This window comes from Molothrus ater, chromosome 25, assembly GCF_012460135.2.
Source record: "Molothrus ater isolate BHLD 08-10-18 breed brown headed cowbird chromosome 25, BPBGC_Mater_1.1, whole genome shotgun sequence".
Lineage (NCBI taxonomy): Eukaryota > Metazoa > Chordata > Aves > Passeriformes > Icteridae > Molothrus > Molothrus ater.
Genome location: NC_050502.2, coordinates 1,002,790 through 1,028,717, shown reverse-complemented (window position 1 = coordinate 1,028,717; position 25,928 = coordinate 1,002,790). Strand labels below are relative to the sequence as shown.

At 60.2% G+C, this 25,928-nt stretch overlaps 1 protein-coding gene across 1 annotated transcript; it reads left to right on the top strand.

The window, feature by feature from the left end:
* Positions 1-1,318: 1,318 nt before the first annotated feature.
* On the top strand, positions 1,319-24,846 carry SYT2 (synaptotagmin 2). Its single transcript, XM_036398588.2, has 9 exons — positions 1,319-1,497; positions 15,450-15,632; positions 15,770-15,939; positions 17,412-17,528; positions 17,739-17,906; positions 18,056-18,223; positions 18,634-18,751; positions 19,945-20,078; positions 20,863-24,846. Exons 2-9 carry the CDS (start codon positions 15,467-15,469, stop codon positions 21,067-21,069), a joined length of 1,248 nt encoding a protein of 415 aa, XP_036254481.1. The 5' UTR covers positions 1,319-1,497; positions 15,450-15,466; the 3' UTR covers positions 21,070-24,846.
* Positions 24,847-25,928: the final 1,082 nt, after the last annotated feature.

The window sequence follows — 25,928 nt, the reverse complement described above, 5'->3', positions numbered from 1 at the left end:
GGGCGGGGATGGGGGGATGCAGAGGGACCACACGGGGCTGATGCTGACGCTTCAATTTCAGACGGACTCCAGCGTTTGGGAACACTCAGCTGCCCTTTTCAAGAGTGATGGGCAGGGGAGGGTCCCTTCGGTTGGGGTAACCAGCACCCCTGGGTGCTGCAGTGGGGATATGGCCCCATGCAGGGCCCTTCCCCTGCCCCCGGTATCCGGTGGGAGCTCCTGCCTGTCTCTGTGATGTTGTCGGGGGCTGGTGCAAGGTTGGGAGGGGGTTTTGCTGCAGCAAAACTAGGGTGTGCAGTGGTTTTGGGTGATGCAGCTCCCAGCTGGGCTGGAACCTCGGGATGCCCTCCCTGCTCCAGGCACCGCCTCTCCAGAGTGCCTCTGGCTGGAGCGGCTGGAGCAGCCGGCCCCTCCTTGTGTAGTTCAGATGCTCTGGCTGCAACACTGGGACCAGGGTCTGCTGGAATGGAGGTGGCAGAACCTCAGCTGGGGTGGTTTGGAGTGAACCCCCAGGGTCCCTGTCCCTGGCTCATGTATGAGGAGTAAGGAGTGTCCAAGGGCTCCCTTTTCCCATTGAGACTCCGTTGATGGGGATCCCACAGCAGGGGGAAAGCTGTCCCCCCACTGCCCTCTGCTCCCCGCCCGGGCTCCTCGCTTGTATCCCATCAGCTTTTTCGTGATGTTTTGGCTCTAAAACCAAACCTGGGTTCCCAGGAGCCCTCTGGATCTGGGGGGAGGCACGATGGAGGTGCCACCACCTCAGCTGCCTCCAGCGCCTCTCTCCTGTGGCCGCAGCAGGACCTGGCAGGTCCGTGTGGCGGTGGTGGCCGCAGTGGTGGGTGACTGGCGGGTGGCGATCGGCGCAAGGTCACTGGTGAGAAGGGACCAGCATGCGTGACCAGTGCGAGGTGATGGACGTGAAGTGTTTGGTGCTGGTGCCCAGTATCAGTGTCCGGTATGAGGGGCCTGCTGGCAGTCCCTGGTGTCAGCGCCAGGTGCCAGTGCTGTGTGTGAGGTGACCCCAACGCGAGGCGCCTGTGCCCAGTGCCCGTGCTCGGTGCTGATGTGAAGAGCCCGGTGTGAGGCGACCCCAGTGGGGGTTTCCCGGTGCCCGGTGCCAGGTATGAGGTAGCCCCATGGGGTGCCCGGTGCCAGGTATGAGGCGGCCCCATGGGGTGCCCGGTGCCGGTGCCCGGACGCCCGCGGGCGGTGCCGCTCCCGCACGAGCCCCGGTGCGCGGGCGGGGCCGCGGGCGGGGCCTCCCGGTGGCGGGAGGAGCCTCGCGGAGCCGCCGCACGCGAGCCCGGAGGGGCCGGGGCTGCCGCAGCGCCGCGCAGGTCCCGCCGCCCGCCCGGCACCGACCGCACCGACCGCTCCCCTCCCGCCCGCCCCGCGCCGAGCGCTGCTCTCCCGGACCGCACGGACCGCACCGGACCGCACAGCACCGCACAGCACCGCACAGCACCGCACAGCACCGCTCCGCTCCCGCCCCGGCCGGTAAGTGCCCGCCCGCACTCCCGCCGAAGTTTCCCCGGTGCCGCAGCGGCGCGGACCATGCGGGACGGGGCTGCCCGAGCTCTCGCCGAGCCCGTCCCGGCGCCGCCACCCGAGGTGCGATCGTCCCCCGTGGGGTGGGATGGAGTACTCGCCGTGGGCACCGGGCAGTGCACCTCGCCGAGTCCCGGTGCCGGGAGCAGGGCAGGGACCTGCGCTTTTCCCGGGAACCCATCCCGGGACACGGGTCCCAGAGCTGCCCACCGCTCGGAGGCTGCTCGTGGGGGGCTGCGCCCAGAAGGCGGCTGGGGACGGAGCCTGGACGGATGGAGAGGGGGGCGGCGAGTGCTGCAGGAGGCTGCGGAGCTGGCGGGGAGCGCCCAGGGGCGTGGGGACTCTCCCGAAAGCGTGAGACCCCCTGGGAATGCGGGGCTACCCCGAGGATGCCGCGCGGTGCCGCCGGGTCAAAGGTGCCCTCTGGGCGCTGCGGGATGCTCCAGCTCCTCATCCCTGCGGATGCCCCACATGGGTGCCCTTGGGGTGCTGGCCCCGGGAGTGGCGGGGGCGCGGGGCTGTTCCCGCAGCATTGCGGGGAACCCACCCTGGTGCTGGGAACCCGGGAGCGGCGTGGCCCCAGCGTGGGCAGCTACAAGCCCCGCTGCACTGACGGCGTCTTCGTAGCGGCCTGGCCAGGAGCCAGCTCCAGGCAGACCCTCCGTCTGGATTCCCCCGCCGTGGCTGCACCATCTCCGGGATCCTCCAGCACTCCCCACGCTGGCTGGGTGCCGTCAGGGTGCAGCCGTGCACAGGAGGGGTTCGGTCCGGCGCCGGGGATGTCACACCGGGGTGCCGCAGCCCTCGCTGTGCTCAGCACATCGCTGCTCCCCTCAGCCTAGTTTTAAAGAGTGATCCCAAAGGAGCTCTGCAAATTGCGCAGGGGACAGGCAGCGTTGCAAGGTGACTGTGGCACAGAGAGGGGGGGGACAAGTCTGTGTCACCCATTGCTTCGTGGTCTCCAACTGTATCAGCGCCTCTGTTTCTCTGCTCGGGCGCTCCTTGGCGCAGCGCTCTTCTGTCCTCCGAGAGAGAGCGGCCGGGGTGCTGCGGGTGTCACCCACTGCAGAGTGTCCGACAGCACAGCCTCTTGCGCTGTGGAGCTGCAGGGCGCTGCTGGACTCCCCGCCTGCTCCTCTGCTGCAGCAAAACTTCAGTCCTGAGCGCAGGCTGGCTGGTACGCGAGCTGCTGCTGCAGCGGTGTTACTCCTGCACGCACCGAGCGGCAGCGCAGCCACCGGCAGGAGTCTCCAGCCTGCTGCATTATTGCTCGCTAGCAGATAGCACAGTGCCTCGGCCGCACGCTGCCGGGGCTGCCGGACCCCCGGGGCACCCCTGGGGCATCCCCGGCGCTCTTCGCCCTCGCTGCGCTGCGTGCGGGTGCTTTTGGTCGCAGGGTTTGGGTGGGAGAAAGTGCGGTTTGCGGTGGTCTGTGTGCAGGTTGAGTGAGACATCAAGGGGGAGGTGATACACCCAAGGTCATTGAGGCCAGCAGTGGCAGTGGGAGTCACCTGTGCTGCTTGAGAACAGCACAGATCAGCACAGCACCCCCGCGCCCCCAAACCCGAGCACCTCTCGGAGTGATGCCATGTCTCCTCCTTGCTTATGGGTGTAGTGCAGGAATGGGTCTGACCTTGCCCGATCCCCTGGCACCTTGCCCAGCCTCCCCTGGTGAGCACCCCTGCCCTGCTTGCCGGGAGCCAGCCTGAAGCCCTGGTGCCCCCGATTCTGCAGGGCGAGGACGCGTCCCTCGCTGCCTGAGCCCGGCGTGGCAGCGGCGCTGAGCAGCACCCGTGGCACTGTGTGCTGGCTCTGCACCCCACTGCCCACAGCACCCACGGTCCCAGAGGAGGGAGGACACACAAATACAGTCATACAGACCCTGTATATACATCTACATGTATATATATTATATATCCATGGCAGAGGGATTTCCAAACAGCCACTGTGGCATTTGCTGCTGACTGCTCCCATGGGAGCTGCCTCCTGCTCCATAAGCCCCAGGGATGGTCACTGGGCTGGAGCTCGAGGCCACTGAAGTGAGCTGGGACTCCCACTCCCCCACACGCCCTTCCTCCAGTTCACCATGGTTTTGGCAAAGTCCCAGCTCTGGGAGCCGGATGACTGCGGCTCCTCATTACGACTGGAATTTCTCCTTCCCCGGACTGCGCAGAGCTGCGAGCTGGCAGCCGTGATGTCCTCCAGCAGGATCAATGCCCAGTGTACAGATGGGACCCAGTGCCCACTGGTTTAAAATCCTGGATTTTTTAATTCCCTACTCCCGGCAGTGCAGCTCGGCACTGCGCCCGGCTGTGCTCCTCCTCAGCCTGGTGGCCACCAGCACCTTCCCTGTGCCAGTTACCTGGAGCCGCTGGGAAGTGCAATCAGCAAAAATCTTTTGCCCTTGGCTGTGGTCGGCCTTTCCCTCCTGGGTGAGCACCCGGCTCTTCCCCAGCTCATGCCCTCAGCTCAGCTCCTGCCTGAGCCGCGCTCCCCAAAGCGCTCTTTGATTATTAGCCCTAATAATTGTGTTATCGCATTGACTGAACTGTTTCAGATGCCAAAGCTAATTTTGCTCTTCATGCCTTCCTTCATCAGTAATGGGATTTTGATAACATCACACGTCCAAAAGTATTGGATAAACTTGGCATAATTCCCCATTTATTAATTAAACCGTAAATTAGGCAGCGTGCGTCTGGAATCTGAATGCCCCACACTGGTGTAATCCTGCTGCTGGGGATGGTGCTGGCCCATTCCTGTCAGCCCTGGGGTGTGGGATCCTGGTGTCTCCTGCTGAGATTGGGGGCTGCCACATCCCAGTGGGACCACCTGCTCCATTGCTTCCTGCCTGCTGGAAGTTGTGATGTTTCATCAGATCTGGTGTTTGGAGTAGGAACTGTGTTGTCCCTGAATTTAGCTGTTGGTCAGCAGAGTCTGGCAGAGCTCCCTGTTCCCCCAGGGTGGTTCTGCTGGTGCTGGTGCTTTGGGAGGGTTGACTGCAGCCAGCTCTGGCAGTGTTGGGCTGTGCCAAATTCCTGCTGTCTGGAGCCACATCCCACTCTCCCACACAGGAATTTGTCTGACTGTTGCACCAAACCCATCCCCACTGGCTGTGGCCCCACTGGCCTGGAAGGTACTTCTGGCACTGACAGGGTGTCCTTCTCCTTGTGCATCTTAAGGAAAGCTGGTGTGTTTTAGTTAATCTGGGGTGTTTCATGCTCCCCAGCTTTTCCCAGCCCTGCAGGGTGCAGCAGATGTGGACTCTGGGCTTGTGCATCCCTGGGGATATGGGGAGACCAGGAGCAAAGTGGATGCTTGTGGTGCTGGTGTAGGTGGGTGCTGTGGGATGTGATGGGGTAGTCCAAGCCCTGAGTCTGGGCTGAACTGGAGGTGGCCTGGGGGGACTGTCCTGCTGCCAGGGACCTGGGGAGCTGCTCTGGGGCCAGGCCATGGGCATTGGGGATGTCTGTGAGCAGCAGAGAGTGTGACATGCCTGTGTGCCAGGCTGGTTTGGGCACAGCAGAGATGATCTGGCAGCTGACTTCTGGCAGTGCTGGCATGGGATGAGGCATCCCTGACTCCTGTGAGCCCCATGTGGTGCCTCACACCACAGCAATTCCACCAAAACACCATGGAGGTGGGGTCAGCCTCCAAACTGGTTATCATTGTCCCAGGGAGATGCCTCCTACCTTCTCCTGCAGGACACAGGGTGTCCCTGGGGACATGCTGGGACTGAGGGCTGCTGGTTCTGGGGAACCCCAAGTGACACCACAGCTCCCACCGGGCTCGAGCAGAGGATTCAAGGAAGAAAACAACCCCAAATTTCAGGGCCATGCATGAATTTACAAACTCCCTGTGGGCTCTGTTGCTGTCTTGCTCTGTTCCCAGGGGAGTCCCAGGGTTTTCTCCTGGAGCTGAGGCCTGGCAGAGCTGGGTTAGTGCCTGGATGCCCACTCTGCCCATGTGGCATGGTGGCATCACTGCCAGCAGCCTGGCACAGCCCCTGCCTGGTGCTGTGTGGGGCTGTGCCAGCTCAGCCACTGCTCTGTGCCATGGGAGAGCCCAGCAGAGACCTCCTGGTGGAGTGGTGTGGGCCTGGCCATGGGGGACCCTTGGAAGGGATGGTGACCACCAACACCAGTTCAGGAACCGAGGTGCTTTGCATCTGGTTTTTCCAGGGGAGGAACAATCTTCTCCAGGATGCACTGGTGGAGCAGCTCCTCTGTGCAGCCCTGACAGTGTGTGCTGCTGTGCTTGTGCTGACAAAACACTTGGAGTCACACAGGGATGCAGTTTAGAGGGGCTGGGCAGGGACAGATGACCCTCCTGTGGTGTTCAGGGGCTGTGTTCACCACCCCAGCTGTGCCCCGGCTCTCCCAGTGACATTTGTCCATCTGCACAAGGTTTATTCATGGAAGTCAGTCCTGTGTCCTGGCCCTGGTGGGGCTTTGTGCCACAGCAAAATCCCCTGGGCTGCTGTGGTGCTGTGTCCTTGCTGATCCATCCCATCATTGTGCTTCCTCCATTCCCTTTGCCACCCCAAATGCCACAAGGCTGGGAGGCCCTGGGGACACAGAGCTCTACCCTGCCTCTGGGCTCTCTGTGCCTTGGAGCTGGGCAAGCAGCACCAGCATTGCTCCCACAGGATCCAGTCCTGGGGGACTGAGCCCAGGCTGACAGGGAGGAGGGGGATGAGCATTGCTGGGAGCTCCCTCGGGATGGGAGGTGGTTTCCTGGATTCTAACGCCAGGAACACGGGGCTTGGCTGGGAGCTGTGGAGATCTCCCTGGAGCCTCCCCTGGAAATGGCCCCTGGTGGCTTGTGCCTGCTTGTTTCAGCCATGCTCTGAGCTGGGAGCACACGGGGCGTGCCCTCCCTGCTCTGTCTGGGATCGATCTCTGCGTCTCGCCCTGCTCCTGGAGCCGCTCCTGGCTCTTCCCCAGGAGCTGACCTGGCTCCTTTGCTCTCCTCCCCTGCTGATCTGGAGCCATCAGCGTGGCACAGAGCCATGGCCGGGAGTGCTGGCAGTGTGGCCGTGGTGCCAGCAGCATGGTGCCCACCCAGGAGGGCAGAACTTGGAGCTCTTGGCTCTGTGGTGGCTCCAGAGTGCCAGGGCAGCTCAGCCCATCACCATCTGGTGCCCTATTTAGCTGCTCTCGTGTTGCCTTCAGAGCAAGGCACTGCTGCTGTGGCATCACAGAGCTGGGGGGTGGGCTGGGCTCTGCCAGCACCTGGAACCTGTTTTTGGGAGGCTTCTTTGGCCATTCATGGCTCTGTGTGCCAAGGGTGGACTGAGTGAGCTGCCTGGGGTTGGGCTGAGCCTGGTGGTTTGCTGTGGCAGTGGTCAGTGCCATGTGGGATGTTCCGTATGCCCTGCTGGCCTTGGCAACAGCTGTGTCCCCACAGCTCAGGATGTGGTGTCCAGTATCCCCAGCTGTCTTTTCCGCGTGTGCCATGGAGGCACATGGCATAAGCCAAAACCCTCTGGAGGAAGTGCTGGTGCTGAATGGTGCCTGCAGCCTCTGCAGCATTCCTGTGGGATGAGAGAGCAGAGCAGCAGTGATGGGAGGCAGTGGGAAGCAGAGAGCCACAGTGGAGAGGGGGACAAGGTGCTCATCAGTCCCTTTGCACCCAAATTTCAGGTGGCAGTGGCTGTGGCAGTGTCTGCCCCGGCTCCTGCAGGAGCCCTGACACCAGTCCCAGTGCAGCTCTGTCCTGCCCTTCCTTTCTGGGGCAGCTGCAAACAAGACCCAGGGCCTGATCACTCTAGAAAAAGTGGACTTTGGGGCACCAGCACCTCTGGGTGCCAGGCAGGGCTCTGAGTGCCCAGCAGTGGGTCCTTCTCTCCTCAGAGGTGGGCGCTGGCATTGAGGGCTGTCACTGGCCTTGTCCCCCATTCCTCCTCATTGCTGTTCTGATTTTAGAGGCAAAGGCACAGAAAATCCCTGAGCTGCCTCACTGGGCACCCTGGCGTTGGTGGGTGCCAGCAGTGGTCCCCATGCAGGGAGGTGTCCCTGGTTGGGGACAAACCTGCCATCTCCTGAGTCACAATGCTCTGGGGGGCCCTGCCATTGCTGAGAAGCTCCCCAATACCTGGTGGGTGTTGGCTGGGGGGGTGCTTTGCAGGAGGAGATGCACAGGAGCGAGCAGGGCAGGGTGGGATCATCCCTTCCCCATACTGACCTTCAGGTGTCCATCTAGTGGGAGACTCGTGGCAGCAGGAGCTGATGGTTTGGCTTGGGAACACCAGCAGCCATCAATCTGGAACCCAGATGATGGACAAAGGCTGCCTTAAGGCTGCATTTACTGCTAGACCTCGCTTGGGTTTGCTGTGAGTAACACAGATCCTCTCTCACAGGCAAGCACTGGCTACAAAACCACCATCAGTTTTAAATTTTTTATTTTACAAGCTCCCCCTCATGAGCCAGGGGGCTGAGTTTTTTTCCTTGAGGCCAGGGGCTCCATGATGAGGAGCCCAGATTCCAGCTGTGGGCAGTGAGGCAGGAGCTGATCCTGAGCTGGGCAGTGGGGTGCCCTCCTCAGATTCCTCATGCCTGGGGAAGAGCCTGGGGCTGCTGAACTCCAGCAAGTCATTAGTTTTAATTAGGGAGCTGATGAGGCCAGGAATGGAGTGTGTCCTGCTGGGAGGAGGGTGCTGGCCAGCTCTGGTCCTATCCAGAGATGCTGCTGGAGCCTGCAGGAGGGGGAGCAGTGCTGGGGGTCCCAGTGAGGTCTGGTGGCTGTCACTGGCACACTCAGAGTGGGGGGAATGCTGAACTTCAGCCCAGCTCAGGGATTTCCTCTCTCAGGATGCTGCTTCCCATGCTGTGCCTCAGTTTCCCTTGGAGAGTGGGGGTGTCTTGCCAGCAGCACCTGCTCCTGCATGGGTTTGAGGACAGGAACATATGTCCCTGTGAGGGTGATGTCCCAGCAGCTCAGGTCCTGTGGTGCCACTTGCTACTAGAATCACACCCCTCAGCTGTAGGAATACTCTCCCTTGAAAAATGTGGAGCTGAGGGAGCAGAGACTCCCCTTGCCCTCAGCACAGTGGATCAAGGTGGGAATGTGGGGAGATTCTGGGGGAAAGTGCTCCCCAAGCCTTGGGAGCTGCTCCACCATGCTGGGTGCTGAGGGTCTGATGTGGCACTGCTGATGCAGCTGCTGTAGTGTTGTGCTGGGGCTGGGCAAGGGGAGCAGGGATGAGATTCCACAGCTTGCTGGGCTGTTGCAGAGTCCCTTTGCAGCAGGGTCCTGCAGCATCTCCCTACCTAGCACTCCCTGCCCTCCCTCCTCCCTGACCCTTTGGTCTGGTGCCTTCACACATCCCTTGCCTGGGATTGCTGTTAATTAAATGACCATTAGAAGCCAAATCATGTTTTTGCCTTAATTAGAGTCTCCTGTCTCACTGCTGTGAGCTGAACCTCGGGCCCAGCGTGTCCCCTCCGTGTCCCACTCAGGCCGGTGGGAGCCCTGGGGAGCGGCTGTGCCTGCCCAGGGATGCCCGGGCACTGTGCCATGGCTCCAGCAGGGATGGGATCTCCCCCTCCAGCTCCTGACCCCACAAACAAAACACCTGTTGGCATCAAAATCCAGATGGGGCACTGGCAAGTATCCCAGCTGTACTCTGGGATCTCTGCTTGCCCTCGGGCTGCACTGCAGGATTGTGCAGGCTCTGCAGGGCCCAGGCTTCCTGCTGGCTTTGGGATGGGAGAGGTCTTACCTTGAAACTGGCTCGGGATTTTCATTCATGACCATACAAACCCAAGCCCTGGCACACTGCAGCACAGTTTAGGGCTCAGCTCCTCGTTTGTGGAGGTCTGAGGGGTTCCCACATCCCTGTCCCAGCAGGACAGCTCAGACCTGGCTTTGCCATCCCCTAAAGGAGCAATAACTCATCCCTCTGGGCCCACAGCCACCCTTCCTTAGCTAACAAGTCTCCCCCAGGTCGGGGTTTCCCTGGGACACTTCATCCCTCTGGGCTGGGGGGGCCAGAGCTGGGACCCCCCCCGTGCCTTCCCACACCCAGCCCATGCTGGGTCAGCGCTGCTGCTGCTAATTGCTGCCTCAGCCTCATTAATCCTCATTTGTTGCTGTTGCTGCTCTCCATCATCCCCGCGGCCTTCACCTTCCTGGAGGGGAGAGGTTCCTGCTGCTGGAGGGGGAGGTTCCTGCTGCCCCTGCAGACGAGCAGCTGCATTTCCCCAAAGCCTCACCCTGATGGGGACTGAGCTGCTGTGTCCAGGGACATCCCAGTCCTTCTGTGCATCCCCAGATTCTCACCCCGGGTCTGGTCCTTGGCAGAACATCCTGGCTGAAGAGAGATCCTCAAAGCCCCCCAAGCCAGTGACTCCCCCCCTCCATCCTTCCCCATCCCACCCAGACAGAGAGCTACTGCTGGGGCAGGGGATACCCATGATAACCACCTCTGGAGAAACCCCAAATCCCCTTTTTGTGCCAGGTGCTGCAGCAGCAAGGGGGGTGGTCTTTGGGATGGAGTCTTTGATGGAGGAGGAGGAGGAGGAGGAGGAGGAGGGATGAAGGGCTCAGGAAGGGGATATTTCAGGGTCTAAACTGCTTTTCTGTACCCAGGGGATGCCCTGGGGATGGATGGGGATGGGATTGCCAGCTCCAGCCTGGGATTTGCATCCCGCCAGACCTTGGGGTGGTGCCAGCAAACGGAATGCAGCAAATGGAATGTGTGCAGGTGGAAGGGGGGACACCCCCACCCCCTCTGCTCCCTAAAACCAGCGATGGAGCCAGGGAGGTTTGCACCAGGAAGGGCTGGTTTGGAGCTCAGTGCAGTTTCTCGGGGTTCAGTATCAGCTTCACCGCGGGGAGGGGGGATGGACACCTGGGGCCAGTTTGGGGGCTGAGCCTGGAGGGAGCTCGCTGGATCCAGCGCCAGGGGGTCCTAGGCCAGATGTTTGCAGCTGGGGGACACTGCCTGAGGGGTACCGGGTAACACAGTGTGGGGTGCAGATGGGGTTCAGGGGCTCTGAGGGTGGTGCAGCATGCAGGTGCATGCAAGGAATGGGGCTGGGGTGATAGGTCAGGGGGTCTGGGAAATGCCGCAGGCACAGGATATGGGATGTGCTCTGGGGGTGGGGGTGCTGCGGTGGTGGATTTGGGGTGCTGCACTGAAGGGTGCAGGATGAGGCATTGGGGGCTGCAGGGGGGTGCATTAGGGGAGAAATGAACCGTGGGGGTGATGGGTTAGTGGGGTTCAGGGTTACACACTAGGGGGCTGGATCAACACGGAGCAAGATAAAGCCCTGTGGGGGCAGAGGTGGCAGCTGGGGGGCTGTGGGGACCCCCACACCGCGGGGGCAGTGTAATGGAGGCGCATGGGTGATGCACCACCCTCCCCACGCGCTGCCCCTGTGGGTCTCTGCAGCAGCTGCCGCCTGTCCTGCTCCATGGGGAGCTCCTGTGGGGGTTTTTGTGGAGGGAGGGGTGCAGCGCATTCCCATGGGGTGCATTCCCATCACCCTGCCCTGATGGAGGCTGCACCCCACGGATGGGCTGGGAGATCCCCAGGGACCCGCAAGGCAGCAAGGGGCCCCTTCCTAGCCAGAATTTATTCATGATGCCTTAACCTACGCTCGTTCTTCGGCCAAGGACTGATAGAAATGGTTAATTATAACCCTCATATTTTCTTTATGTCCCTAACCTGCGATCTTGGCGGGGGGAGGGACGGGAGCAGTGGGGGTTGGCGGGGAACAACTCCAAACCAGGCAGAATAAAGAGGAAACTTGAAGAACGGCAGCGAGTCCTCGGCAGGGGCAGCCCAGCGGGGTTCGGGGGTGCGGTGGCGATTGCGGGGGCCGAGCTCCCTTTCCACCCGCACCGCCGGCCCTCGGCTCCTCGCCAGCGGCTGCCGCAACTTGCAAAGAGGAGGGGAAAAAATTGCAAAAGGAATGGAAAAAAAAAAAAAGCCCAAGCAGGCAGCGGAGCCGGAGCAGGACTGCAATGCAGTGCCGCAGCCGTGCCCGCACGGCCCCCGCCCGCTGCCGGGGAAGGGGCCGGGACTGGGACAAGGCGGCCGGGACGGGCCCCCACCCCTGAGAATCTGAGCCCTGGGCTGGCAGCAGCTCTGCCCCCACAGCTGAGGGGTTGGGCTGCCCGCCTGTGCCTACTGGGGACACGGAGTGTGCCCGGGGACACCCAGTGAGGCACCGTGGGGACTGGGACCTGGAGCTGAGGGGGCATCTCCGAGATCACAGTGCCCCGCTGGCTGCTCTCCGTGCCCCACAGAGTGCCCCCCTCCCTGCCCTCGCAGCCTCCCATCGCTCCCCGACTGCCCCACGGAACTGCCCTGCCCTGCCCCGCCCCTGCAGGAGGCAGATCAAAGCCTGGTGCCCCCGCCTGGGGGCAGGATCAGCCCCCGCCCCATGACAGGGCCTGTGGGGCGCTCGGCTGAGGGGAGCAGCAACAGGGCCTCCATTGCCTGGCTCCCCGCAGGCACCTCCGGGCCTCAGCTCTGCCAGCGCCCGCTGAGCACCACAAGGGAGCAATTAGTGATGCTAATTAAGTTGCCCGGTTCAAAAGCAGCCCCTCAAGCGAGGCCTGAGGCTGCCTGCAGCCCCCAGCCCCGGGCAGCCCCGCAGAGATTCCGCAGCAGCCCCCGAAGCAGCAGTTCCCTGGATAAGGGTCTGGGCTGCATCTGTGCCCCACAGCCCCCCTGGCGCTCGGGGCTGTGTGGGTGTGTGCAAGCCTTGCACGGACTGCGGGCACTGCCTCGCACGGGTGGGCACACGCACACACACGGCTGGTGTGCACAGCCGCACGGGCCCTGCCTGAGGGGACAGGCGACACGCACAGACACAGCCCGGGCGGATGTGCACGGCCCCGGGGACAGGCCCGGGCACACACTGCCTGCCTGTGCACCCACACACAGCCCTGTGCACTCACACACAGCCCCGGGCACTCACACACAGCCCCGGGCACACACTGCCTGCCTGTGCACCCACACACAGCCCTGTGCACTCACACACAGCCCCGGGCACTCACACACAGCCCTGGGCACACACTGCCTGTGTGTGCACCCACACACAGCCCCGGGCACCCACACACAGCCCTGTGCACCCATACACAGCCCCGGGCACTCACACACAGCCCTGGGCACACACTGCCTGCCTGTGCACCCACACACAGCCCTGTGCACTCACACACAGCCCCGGGCACACACTGCCTGTGTGTGCACTCACACACAGCCCCGGGCACACACTGCCTGCCTGTGCACCCACACACAGCCCTGTGCACTCACACACAGCCCCGGGCACTCACACACAGCCCTGGGCACTCACACACAGCCCTGGGCACTCACACACAGCCCCGGGCACACACTGCCTGCCTGTGCACCCACACACAGCCCCGGGCACTCACACACAGCCCTGGGCACACACTGCCTGCCTGTGCACCCACACACAGCCCTGTGCACCCACACACAGCCCTGTGCACTCACACACAGCCCCGGGCACTCACACACAGCCCTGGGCACACACTGCCTGCCTGTGCACCCACACACAGCCCTGTGCACCCACACACAGCCCTGTGCACTCACACACAGCCCTGGGCACTCACACACAGCCCCGGACAGGTGTGCTCGCACCTGTGCACAGCCACAGGCACACACCTGAGCATGAGTATTCACACACACACTGTGCACGAGCATTTACGTACCCTGTGCACATTTACACACACACACACACACACACACAAACACACACACACACATGCACTCATACTGCCTGATGGGCTTTTACACACACACACACACACACACACACACACACACACACACTCTCCCATACCCTGAGCACACACCTTGCACAAGCATCCACACCTTCACACATTTGCATGTCCCACACACACCTGCTTGCACAAGTGCATGGCCATGCCTACACCTCCATTTCCCCCCATGTGCAACCACGCACAGACACTCCCTGTGCACACACACAGACACTCGCACACACACAGACACTCCCCGTGCACACACACAGACACTCCCCTTTGAGCCCCTTCTGCCAAGCTGTAGGGTCTGCTCTGACCCTTGGGCCTGTCTACAAGCAGAGGGTGTTGTTCCATCAAAAGAGGATCACCTTCAGTGGCCACACCATTGTTTTCCAGTTGTTCAGTAACTGAGGGATCTCAAAGCTTGCTTTCATTTCAATCTCGCTTATAGTTTCCATATTCTCAAAATCTTTTGCCAGGCAATCATATTTATAAGGCTTTCCTGTTTCATCTTCCCCAACACAGGGGTTAAATGCAGTAGCTCCTGGTTCATCCCAAGAAGGATGTGGGGGTTATGGGGGACCTCCAGCCTCTTGCTCCAGCCCCCCAGTGCCAGGGCTAGGTGATGCTGATGCTGCTGGTGTTTGGGCTGTGACAGCCCCTCGGTGGGGTGGGAAGGTGACTGTGGCCAAGGGTGACAAAGCTGCAGCAGGGACCTTGCCTAGGTGGGAGTCACATAATCCCATTTTGTTGTGTGAAGGACTGTCTCTGCCTCATGGGGGCCCCCCTAGACCCCCACACCATGTTCCCCCAGAGCAGGGGTGCAGGAGGAAGGTGTCCAGGGGTGGAGCCACACTCTGGGTAATTCAGTGCTTGATTCACCTGCGAGGTGGCCAGAGACACACAGCAGTGTCACTTTGGGACAGCAACGCCCCCAGGTCTCTCTAGCTGCCTTTTTTAAGATGAGAGCACTCTTTCCCAAGTTCTGCAGGAAAGGCAGAGGAGCACCTGGGCCCAGGGGATGATGCTCTGGCTGAGAGGCTTCTTGAGGGTGAGGAGGAAAGAAGAGATGCAAGGAAGGGGGTGCACTCAAGCCACAGCTCACCTGCCCCCAGAAACTCCTTCCTGGGTTATCAGTGATCCTGCTGTCCCGGCTTCCCCTGCTGGAGAGCCTGGTGTTCTCCTTGACCCCACCGGCACTCTGCATTCCCTGGCATTGTTCCCTGCTTTGGTCTTCCCTTGCAAGCTGCTTTCCGATGGGGTTGTGGAGGCACTTTGGGGCTGGAGCTGGGGTTCTGGGGGTACTTTGTACCAGGTTTGCCTGCAGGAGTCAAAGCCACATTTACAGGACGATGGCTGTGCCCATCCTTGGTGGGTGCTCAGACCCAGCTGGGCTGTGGAGGGGGTGCAGAGCCTCTTGGGCTGTTTGCGACTGGAACACCTTCCCCTGGCTCCATGGAGGAGCAGAGCTGGCCAGGGGAGCCCTGTGGGGTTGGGAGGTGTGGCACCCAGGACATGGTACCTGTGACATGTGAGTTGACCCATTGACCTGCACACTGAACCTGCCACTGCTGTGTAGAGCCAGCTCTTCCCTGCTTCCATCCATCCTCAAAACGTGCCCTGCCAAAGCTCCCTGGCAGAAGAGCAGTTTTGCTGCTGTTCCCAGACTTGGAAGCTACCCTGGGGCTGGGAGCAAGTCCTGAGGTCCCACATCATTGCTGAGTCCCTGTAGGTGTCCCATGCCTGGGATCCCTGCCTAAGAAAAGGAGGAGATGGGAGGGCTGATTTGTCCCAGCTGATCTCATTCTTCTCTCCTGGGGATGCAAACCCCCTCCCCTCACCCCAAGGGGCCGTGCCAGGTGAACTCCTCCCAGGAGTGTCCCCATTGTCCCCAGGAGGCTCAGAGCTGGCACCATCATTGATGCAGGGCTGGGTGATGCTCCCAGTGGCTTTGGAGATGTCAAGGACCAGGAAACCCAGGGGCCAACTGGGCTTCCCATGGCTTGTGAGGGATCCAGATGACCTCTCACAGCCATTGGGTCTGTGCCCCTCTAGCAGAAGATGAGGTGTCCTGGTGCAGCCCCGCTGCCCATGCAGGGGCTGTCCTGGGGACACTGGGCAGGAGTGGGGGCAGCAGGGCTGTGTGACCAGTGGGTGATGTGTTCCAGGGAGCCCCTGGCCCACCATGACGTTCAAGCAAGCGTCCATGATGGCCCCAGAGGCCACGGCCAGCACGCTGCCCATGAGCACCATGGAGAACTCCACGGAGGCTGCGGGGCCGGGCGAGAGCAAGGAGGACATGTTCACCAAGCTGAGGGACAAGTTCATGAATGAGCTCAACAAGATCCCCTGTGAGTAGCTCCTTTCCAGGTGTTACCCTCCTGATGACCTCCCCACCACACTGGTCCCAGTAGAACCTGTGGAACAAGGTTTTGGGTGGCTGGGAGGGAGCTGCAGGGCTGACCAGGACACTGGCTTTCGCCCACAGTGCCACCCTGGGCCCTCATCGCCATCGCTGTCGTGGCCGGACTCCTCATCCTCACCTGCTGCTTCTGCATCTGCAAGAAGTGCTGCTGCAAGAAGAAGAAGAACAAGAAGGAGAAGGGCAAAGGCATGAAGAATGCCATGAACATGAAGGACATGAAGTCAGGCAACCAGGTGATGTCCTCCTGGGCTGCTTGGCCAACAGCCCCTCTGGCTGAGTTATGGACTGTGTCAGGGCACTCATAGACCAGGCAGCAGATTGGGATGGAGCCACCAGGACCCCAGGATGGAGCCAGGACCTGGGAAGCAGCACTGTTCTCTTCCAGTGTCTGGTGGCCCAGATGGACCAGGCTCAAGCTGGCCTGGACCTGCCAATGCTTCACCCGAGCCAGGAAACGTTGATTTAATCCCACCTCCCTCTGGGTCAGACTCATTTCTCTGTGCCTTTAGCTGAGAGGGGAGGCCCACCAGGCCAGAACACCGGGCAGTTTGGGATCCCCAAAACGTCTGTGGTGAAGTGGCAGGTGCTGGTAACTCATCCTGGTGGCCAGCCCAAGGCAGGCTTTGGTACCCACAGGCTTGGGGCCACCCCAGCCATTTCAATGGCCTTGATCCATGGCCATTTGGAGGGGGTGGGAGAATTTGGGTATCTGTTCCTGCTCTTCAGAGCCATGTGGGCACCATGGGCATGCAGACAGGGCTGGAGCAGGAGAGGGGGCAGGTGTGAGGTGAGATCCCCAGGTAGTACAAGGTCTAATCCCCCACCCTGCCAGGTCCCTCAGTGTCTGTGTAACACAGTGTCTGTGTCTCTCTTTGCCCACGGTGCCCTCGCTGTCCTGCCCTGGCTGCCTCTGCTTGGGGACACCCTCCACGTAAGTGTCACCATGAGCCTCCTTCATCATCTGCCTCTGGGTGGGATGAGGGACTGGGGACACATCAAAGAGGGGGCAAGGAGCTGGGACTCCCACCTCATGGACTGTGCTTGGAGAGGCAGGAAGAGGGGTGGATTTCCTGGGGACAATCTATTTCTGAGCCTACAAAGCCTGGAAATGGCCCTGACAAGCCCTTAGCTCTGGCTGTGGTGCTCCTCCAAGCACGGGCTGGGGGCACAGGACCCACCAGCTGCAAGCACCAAAACTCCCTCCACTGCAGTCAATCCCTTGTCCTGGCACCCCTGGCAGCCCCCCTGTGATTTTGGCTGGATCAGCACCGGGGCCTCCCTGGGAGCTGCGTGGCTGTGCCATTCCCAGTGCCACCCCCAGTGCCGCCCCCAGTGCCACCCCCAGTGCCACCCCCAGTGCCACCCCCAGTGCCACCCCCAGAGCCATCCCCAGTGCCATCCCCGGTGCCATCCCCGGTGCCATCCCCAGTGTCATCCCCGGTGCCACCCCCAGTGCCACCCCCAGTGCCACCCCCAGTGCCACCCCCAGTGCCATCCCCAGTGCCACCCCTAGTGCCACCCCAGCCTGCTCTGTCTGTGCTTCCTGTCCCCAGCACATGGGTCCCCCTCCCTCTGGTGGGGAGAACCTGGCTGTTGAGACACCAGGAGGGTTGGGGTGCTGAGGTGCCCAGGGCTGTGGGGCTGAGGCTGCTGGGCTGTGTCTGTCCTGCTGAGCTGGACCTGGCTGCCATTGCAGGACCAACAGGATGATGATGATGCAGAGACGGGTCTGACAGAGGGGGAAGGTGAGGAAGAGGAGAAGGAGCCAGAGAACCTGGGCAAGCTGCAGTTCTCCCTGGACTATGATTTCCAGGCAAACCAGGTGATGAAGGGGCTGGGGCTCAGCTGAGGAGTGGGGTTTGCCTGGGGGGGAGTTGAGAGGAGGATCTGTGCTGGACCTGGGAGGCACACGAGGGAAGGAGGAGCTGGGTGCTGTGTCAGTGAAGTTCTGCCCCATGCTGGACTGGAGATGAACCCTTGGCAGCTGCTGCATGGCTGGGCTGTCTCACTGAGGACTCCTCTGCCCTTCCAGCTCACAGTGGGGATCCTCCAAGCTGCTGAACTGCCAGCTTTGGACATGGGTGGCACCTCAGACCCATACGTCAAGGTGTTCCTGCTCCCTGACAAGAAGAAAAAGTATGAGACCAAAGTGCAGAAGAAGACCCTCAACCCTGCCTTCAATGAGACCTTCACCTTCAAGGTGAGCCCTGCATCCATAACAAGGACCTTGTCTCCCCCTCCAGTCCTTCCCCTGGCTGTAGCAGCCCTGTGTGCTGCCTCTCCCTTCCAGGAGCAGGTGGTCCCGGCTCAGGGTCCCCCTTGCAGCCTGGTTGCTGTCCCTTTGTGCAGGTGCCCTACCAGGAGCTGGGTGGGAAGACGCTGGTGATGGCCATCTACGACTTCGATCGCTTCTCCAAGCACGACATCATCGGGGAGGTGAAGGTGCCCATGAACACAGTGGACCTGGGCCAGCCCATCGAGGAGTGGCGGGACCTGCAGAGTGGAGAGAAGGAGGAGGTGAGAGCAGCCCACAGCTGAACCCCTGGCTGGGGGCCTGGGATAGGGGGCTGGCCACGGGGTGAGCTTTGCTTTCAGGGCCATCCCACAGCTCAGGGTCCCACTCACTGTGGGGTCCCGCCAGGGTACCATGAACATCCTGACAGTCATTACTGGGATCTGACCTGTTGATCCTCTCTGTGAAAATGTTTATATAACAAAAAAATCAAGACTATAAAATATCTTGAGTGCTGTGCTGGGCCTAGCTTGTCCTGGACCTGGTGATCAAACTCTTGTGTTGGTGCACAGGGTGCCAGCTTGTGCCTGGACTGAGCAGGGTTTGGGGGGACCTGCATGTGTGATTGTGTCCAACCACTGGAGTCCCAGGCACTGGTGAGGCTTTGATCTCCCCTCCTTGCTCTGCTTGGCAGCCAGAGAAGCTGGGAGACATCTGCATCTCCCTGCGGTACGTGCCCACGGCCGGGAAGCTCACTGTCTGCATCCTGGAAGCCAAGAACCTGAAGAAGATGGATGTTGGGGGCCTCTCAGGTGGGTGTTGCTCAGGGACAGCCTTCCCCTGCCCTGCTGGGGGCTCTCAGCATCCTCTGTGGGAAAGGACTCTGGGGCCACCTGTCTGGCAGAGCTTGGGAGAGCCCCCAGGGCCTCCTCATGCCTTGGAGGCAGCCCCAGGTCTGGCTGGGGGATGAGGGGAGATGGGCATGGGATGCATCCCTGACTCTTGGGAAGGACCCTTCAAACCTGGTCCCCCAGGATGCTGCAGGACCTGGGAGGTGCCATTTGCTCCTGCTCCTCCTTGACCTCATGGCTGTGGACCTTGGTTGCCAGCATGTTTTGTGCCTAAAGTGTCTTCCCAGCCCCATCCTAGGGCTGAGCTCTGTGCCCAGGGGTCCTCAGCTCTCTCCAGACGTGCTTTAACCATGACAAGAGCAGTACCTGCATGGCTGGAAGGATTCAGCATTATTATGGGCTTTCCTGCTCCAGAAACAGGGGGCAGGCCAGAGCCCACCCAATGTCACTCACCTGACAGGCCAGTTGTCACTCTGCTGTCCCCTGCCTTCCTACAAGGGGCCCCACAGCGTAGAATCCCAGAATCATTACTGTTGGAAAAGACCTCCAGGACCATCGAGTTCAACTTGTGCCCAGTCCCCACCTTGTCACCCAGACCAGAGCACTGAGTGCCATGTCCAGGCATTGCTTGGGCAGCTCCAAGGATGGGGACTCCACAACCTCTCTGGGCAATTCCAGTGCCTGACCATCCTTTCCATAAACAAATTCTTCCTGATGTCCAACCTGAACCTCCCCTGTCTCAGCTTGAGGCTGTTTCCTCTTTTCCTGTCCCTTGTTCCATGGGAGCCGAGCCTGAGCCCCCTGGCTGCCCCCTCCTGTCAGGGAGTTGTGGAGAATGAGAAGGTCCCCCTGAGCCTTCTTTTCTCCAGGCTGAGCTCCCCAGCTCCTTCAGCCTCTCCTCACTCTCCTGACTCTCCAGACCCTTCCCCAGTTCTGCTGGATGCAGAAGAGCTCCATCCCTTGGCCAGTTGTTCCCACAAATCTTCTCCAGCCCAACCATTTTGTCTTTGGCATCCAACCACAAACTTTGACCGTCTTTACTCAGGGCAGTCTCTCCCTCACCCTGGGTTGAGATGTCTCCTGGGAGCAGGAGGTGTCCCAGGGGTACCCCCAGGGCACCTCAGCCCTGGCTAATGCCCCATCCTGACCCCCAGATCCCTACGTGAAGATCCACCTGCTGCAGAATGGCAAGAGGTTGAAGAAGAAGAAGACCACAGTCAAGAAGAAGACCCTGAACCCCTACTTCAATGAGTCCTTCAGCTTTGAAATCCCCTTTGAGCAGATACAGGTTTGTTTGATGACTACCCTGGGATGGAAGATGTCCTAAAGCTGCCTGAGCCCTCATCCCAGCCCTCCAGCAGCCTGAGCTGTTCCTGCTGAGCTCCTGGTCTGGTCACCCAGGAGATTCTTCCAGTCTCATCTGGGGCCTGGGCTGATGCTGAGGGCAGCTGGTGTGGGGTCAGAGGTGGGAGGCTGGGCAGCACCCATGGGAGATGAACCCCAACTCAGATCACAGCTGAAATTTGGTTTTCCTCTGCTCCTGATCCTACAGCGCTCACCCTAAGCAGAACAGGGTGGTCCTGGGGGCATTTTGGACTCTTGGCCACTGCCTTCTGCCCCTCCATGTCCTGTGCAAGTCCCTGCACGTGCCCCTTGGTAGCCCAGTAGCCCACAGCTCTTGCCCAGCCCCACATCCCACCTTGGTGACCTTTCCCAGGTGAATCAGCTCAGGATGAACTGGGCCCCCACTGGGCTCTGCACTCCTCAGAGGACATGAAGGAAGCAGGGATGGGGCCCGGCCCTGAAATGGGCAAAATGTAGCTATAGTAAAATCTAATACAAGGAAACTGAGATTTTCTCAGATATAACATCCAGCAGCTGTTTGGATTCTAAAAGGGGAAGTTCACTATCTTAAAGAGATGGTTTAAGAATGTTTTCTTCACATTTGTTAGAGATTTTCATTGCTTCTTCTGGGGGCTCATCCTTGGGGGATCCTTGGGGCACCCTGGGGCTGTGCAGCTGTCGTGGCCACCGCACCTTCCCAGCCCTCTAAACAAGGTTTCCTCCTTTAGAAAGTGCAAGTGGTCATCACAGTGCTGGACTACGACAAGCTGGGGAAGAACGAGGCCATTGGCAAGATCTTCACGGGCTTGAATTCGACGGGCACGGAGCTGCGGCACTGGTCCGACATGCTGGCCAACCCGCGGCGGCCCATCGCGCAGTGGCACTCGCTCAAGCCGGAGGAGGAGGTGGATGCAGCTCTCGGCAAGAACAAATAGTCTGCGGACAGCTCACCCAGAGCTACTGATACCTCAGTTCTGCAACCTTCCTTTTGGTTTTTGTTCTGTTCCAAGCTGAAATGCCCTTCGATGCCTCTGGAAGGGTACCCAGGCAGTCCCAATAGCTTCCAGGGGAAGAGGTTAAAGACATGGATGGTTCTTTTTGTTCTTCGGCATCGCTCCCTTCTGCTGCATGTCCCATTGCCTCTGCTCGCCATCCCTTCCCAGTGCAAAGCCAGCAGCACACCTGGGACCTTCCCCAGCAGCTGTGTCACCAGCCTGCAGCATTGCTGCCACCATCCTGCCCTTGGGATCACGTGGGGAACCGTGGAACGTTGTGTGGAGGTGATGCTGGAGCCTAATGGTGTGAGATGACCAGACCCACTGTGCTTGGTTGGGGCATGACCAGCAGTGAGACAGAAAAATCGTGCAGAAGACCCTCTGAAGAGACCCAGGTGCCTCCCCCTGGCCCTCCCCAAGGAAGGCTGAGAGCCCCTGGCCAGCTCCAGGCTTGGGTTCTTTGAGGAGAGGCTTGCAGGGGCCATGGATCCTGCTGTGGTGGTGGGGTGTCGAGCCCTCAGTGTTGCAGCAGGAGCTGTGGACGCCAGTCTGGGCACAGGGAGCCTCAGGAAGGCTGCTCCAAGGAGACACAGGGTGACATGTGGATGCACCAGCAGCACTGTGTGGATCACCACCACCAGCAGCACCACAACCTCTGTTTTGTCCCCAGAGGGGCAGCGCTGGGTGATTTGCATCTGTGTCCCACCATGCTTGGTGAATCCCATAGATCAAAACGCTTCCATGAGGCAGGTTTACAATGAGAGGTCTCCAGATGTGATGGGGGCAGCTCCCCAGAGCTGTACCAGGTGTCTCCCCAGGGACTGTCCATTGCATGTCCCATCACTGCTGTGGGCACCCCCTGCCTCAGGGCAGCCAGGGGGCCATGGGGAGCTCCAGCCCCATCACCTGCTGTGGGTGGGGATGGCAAGAGCAAGCCTGGGGCCAACAAGGGACCACAGCCCCCGAGCCCCATGAGCTGCTACTCCCCACCAGGCCATTGGCTGTTAAACCCACCCCATCCTGCTCCCCTTGGGGGTAAAAGCCATATCCATGACCCTGACAGTGGCTAAGAGCTTCTCTAGGCTACTTCTCCCACTGTCCCAGAAAAGCCTCTGAGCCAGAAAGCCAGCACAGTTCTCTGCAGGCTGGGAGAGGGTCCAGCAGCCCTGCCCAGTGCAGTCCAGTCTGTACTGAGCACTGATGTTAGTTCATGTCCCTGTCCCAGCTCCAGCCCCACAGCAGCCTCACACTCTGCTCCCTTTGGCGTCCCTGGACTCAGTGCTGGGGGTTCCAGCACTGCAGCAGTGAAGGGTTGAGCCCCAGGGATGTGCTGGCACTGGGGACGCTGCTCTGGGGGTTCAACATCTGGGCTGGGACCCAGGCCCAGGGACACAGTGCCAAAACTGAGCTCATGCCAGTGCTGTTGGATGCTTTAGCAGCTCCCACAGCTCTGACTTCCCAAAGGGCATCCTGGCCCTCTCCAGAGGTGGGGAGACAATGGGACACTTGGTGGCAATCGCCAGGTTTGAAACTTGGCTCAAGGGGTTCAAAGGGATGTGGGACCAGCCCCCGTCCCTGGAGGGTTGTGCAGCTCTGGGACAGGTCCCCAGGGCAGGACATCTCCATCTGGGGAGGTTTGGGGCTCGAGTGGCCGAGCTGCAGTGTGGGAAGGAGATGTTGGACAGGGACCTCTAATGACCACCTCCACCACCACTGCAGCTGCACTTGGCTATGCCCTGGTGAAGGGGGCACTGGGGCCATGCTGGGTCTGCAGGGGTCATCCAGCCAGTGGTCTCTCAGGGCCATCTCCAGCTTTAATTAGTCCCTTTTCCTAATGGATATGTCAGTGTCAACAGATGGAGTCCTGCCCTGCCCCTGTAGCCAAAGGGAGAAGAAGTCTTGGGATGCTTTTAATAATGGGGAGCTGGAGAAGGGCTGATCCCCCATCGTCAGGAGCACTGGTAGGACTCAGTCTCACTTTGTGGTCCATCCAGGCCTTGGGGGAGAGGGAGTGTGGGGTGTGTGGGGGCATTTGCCTTACATGGAATGGGCTAAAAGAGGAGGAATTAGAAAAAGCACTGAAATCCTTGTTTGCAGCCAGCAAGTGTGCATGGCCCTGCAGCCTTCCCAGGGAAGCAGGTGGAGGTGTGCACACCTGCACATCACACCTGCACACCTGCACATCACACGTGTGCACCTGCACATCACACCTGCACACCTGCACATCACACCTGCACATCTGCACACCTGCACACCTGCACATCACACCTGCACACCTGCACATCACACGTGTGCACCTGCACATCACACCTGCACATCTGCACGCCTGTACACCTGCACATCACCTGCACACCTGCACATCACACCTGCACACCCCAGGTGCATCTCCTCCTGTGCTCCCCCCTGCCCCCAGACCCACTGCATCAGCCGGGGTCTGGGGATCCAGGCCAGGAGTGGCGATCCCACCTGGCTGCTTTCCACTCAGACTCTTTAAGCCTTTGGGGGAGGGGGAAGACTGTGATTTTAATACATGATTTAATTTTTTTTTAATAAAAAAGGGAAAACCAACCAACATCCTGAAGCCATCTGCGCTGCCTCTGACCCGCCCCTTAGCTGTGTGTAGGTAAATTATATGGAGACATAGCTGTATATACCACGAGCAGTGCATGTGATGCAGCCACGTAGCAGCAGCAGCAGCAGCATGGCCCCAGCCCAGCGGCGCTGCCACCGCCCCGCCGCTGCCGTCCCCATCTCCGGCTCCGCCACGGAGGCGGCGACGACCAAAACCCATCGCTCGAGAGCTCTCCACCGCCCTGATTCTTTCTCCCCCCCCCCAATTAAAATGAAAATCCCCGATTAAATCATATAAAAGAAGAAAATAATGCCAAGAAGCAAAGCATGCCAAGCCCGACCCGCCAGCGGAGAGTGAGCTATCACCGCCGCGGCCGTGGCGTCCATGTGTGTCGTGTTCCTGTGTCTTGTCGCGTTTGTCCCATGGCCGGGTAGCAGCAACATCGTGGCTTCGGTGTCCTGTGTCGCGTTGGTGCATTTCACCGTCAGAGCAACTTTAGAAGCCATATTAGAGCACGGTGCAGCGGGACCCCACGGGGACAGGCCCGCGGTGAGCCGTGACCCCCTTCCCCCGTGTGTCCCCCCGGTTTCGTGGGGCTCGGGCTGCCGGGAGCCGCGGCGGCCGCGCCTCGCTGCCCTTGGGTGCCGCTGTCACCCGGGCCAGGGGACGGGACAACGCTGGGCACAGATGTTGGGGTCGATCTGCTGGTGGTGAAAAGGCTTTTCGGAGCAATTTGGGTTATTTCTGCCATGCCCAGCCGGTGGTTTCTGTTTTGGGGACGAGGGCTGGCACTTCCCTCTCCTGGCGGCATCGCGGAGCAAACCCGGCTGTGCCACGGGGATGCTCCCGGAGGTACCAAAGGAAGTGAATCCACGAGTCTTGGCAACAGGCTCGGGTTCCTTTTCCTTTTTTCTCCCGGTCTGGGAGGGAGGAGCCGGCTCCTTTGGGAGTCGCAGGCTCGGCCACCCTTGGAGCGGCGGTGCCGGCCCCGCTCGGACCGTGCCAGCCCCGCAGCGCTCGGCTCCGGCGGAAGCTGCTTTTAATGCCCCTTCCCCTCGTGTGGACTCTGTCGTTCCGTCTCTGATCGTTTGATGGTTATTTTGTAATGATTTACGTCTCCTTATTAAAGAAACGAGCTGAAAGGAGCTGGTTCCCTTCTGGTCTTGCTGCTGGGGCATGAGGGGCAAGAGCCAGGGCAGTGATCCCAGGGATGCTGGAGGGATAGAGGTGTGGGTGGAACCCCACAAGGGCCCAGGTCCCCCAAAACACAGAATCACAAAATCACTTAGGTTGGAAAGGCTCTCTAAGATCGTGGAGTTCAAGTGCTAACCCAGCACTGCCACGTTTACCACTGAACCATGTCCCAGGTGTCACATTCACAACCATTTGAACACTTCCAGGGATGGGGACTTTGCTGCTGCCCTGGGCAGCTGCCAGGCCCTGACAACCTTTTCAGGGAAGAATTTCTCCCCAGTATCCAACCTAAACCTCCCCTGGCACAACCTGAGGCCATTTCCTCCTGTTCTGTCCCTGTTCCAGGGAGCAGAGCCCAACATCACCCGGCTGCCCCCTCCTGTCTGGAGTTGTGCAGAGCCACAAGGTCCCCCTGAGCCTCCTTTTCTCCAGGCTCAGCCCCCACAGCTCCCTCTGACTTGTGCTCTGGGCAGCCTTGAACCCCAGCTGAGCGAGGCTGGACCAGACCTGGGGCACAGGTGGGAAATACCAAAGGTCCCCACAGAATTCTTGGCCCCCAGCACACTGAGTCTGGCCCACAGTCGCATCCTGCTCCACCAGCCCTAAGGGAAGAACTCAGCCTGCACCAACCACCTCCAAAGACTGGAACACATGGAGGTTCCAGCAGCCTCACCAGAGACAGAGGTTCCCAGATGTGACACCACCTCCTGCCTGTGCCACACTTTGTGCTGACCAAACTTCTGAGCAAAACCAGGGCTTGCCACCAGAGTGGGAAATGGGCCTGATCCCGTGTGATGTCATGGAGGAGATGGGACCCTCTCCTGTTTTACCTTCCCACTGGTGGGTGCTTTTCAGGGATGTGCATCCCAGTTCCTTCATTTCAGCTTCCCCTGAAAAGGCACCTGTGTTGTAGCTGAAAAACTTTTGTGCTTTTATGGATGATGGATATTGTTATGCCACGAGAATTTTGGGAGAAACGGAATTTTAGCACAAACAACTTGTAATTCCAGAAAGATGGAAGCAAAGTCAAAGC

Excerpts from the sequence above, each read along its gene's own strand:
- SYT2 (XM_036398588.2), top strand. The coding sequence starts at position 15,467 with ATGACGTTCAAGCAAGCGTCCATGATGGCCCCAGAGGCCACGGCCAGC. Across the intron at positions 18,224-18,633 it reads AGAGTGGAGAGAAGGAGGAG|CCAGAGAAGCTGGGAGACAT; the intron begins GTGAGAGCAGCC and ends TCTGCTTGGCAG. Across the intron at positions 20,079-20,862 it reads TCCCCTTTGAGCAGATACAG|AAAGTGCAAGTGGTCATCAC; the intron begins GTTTGTTTGATG and ends TTCCTCCTTTAG.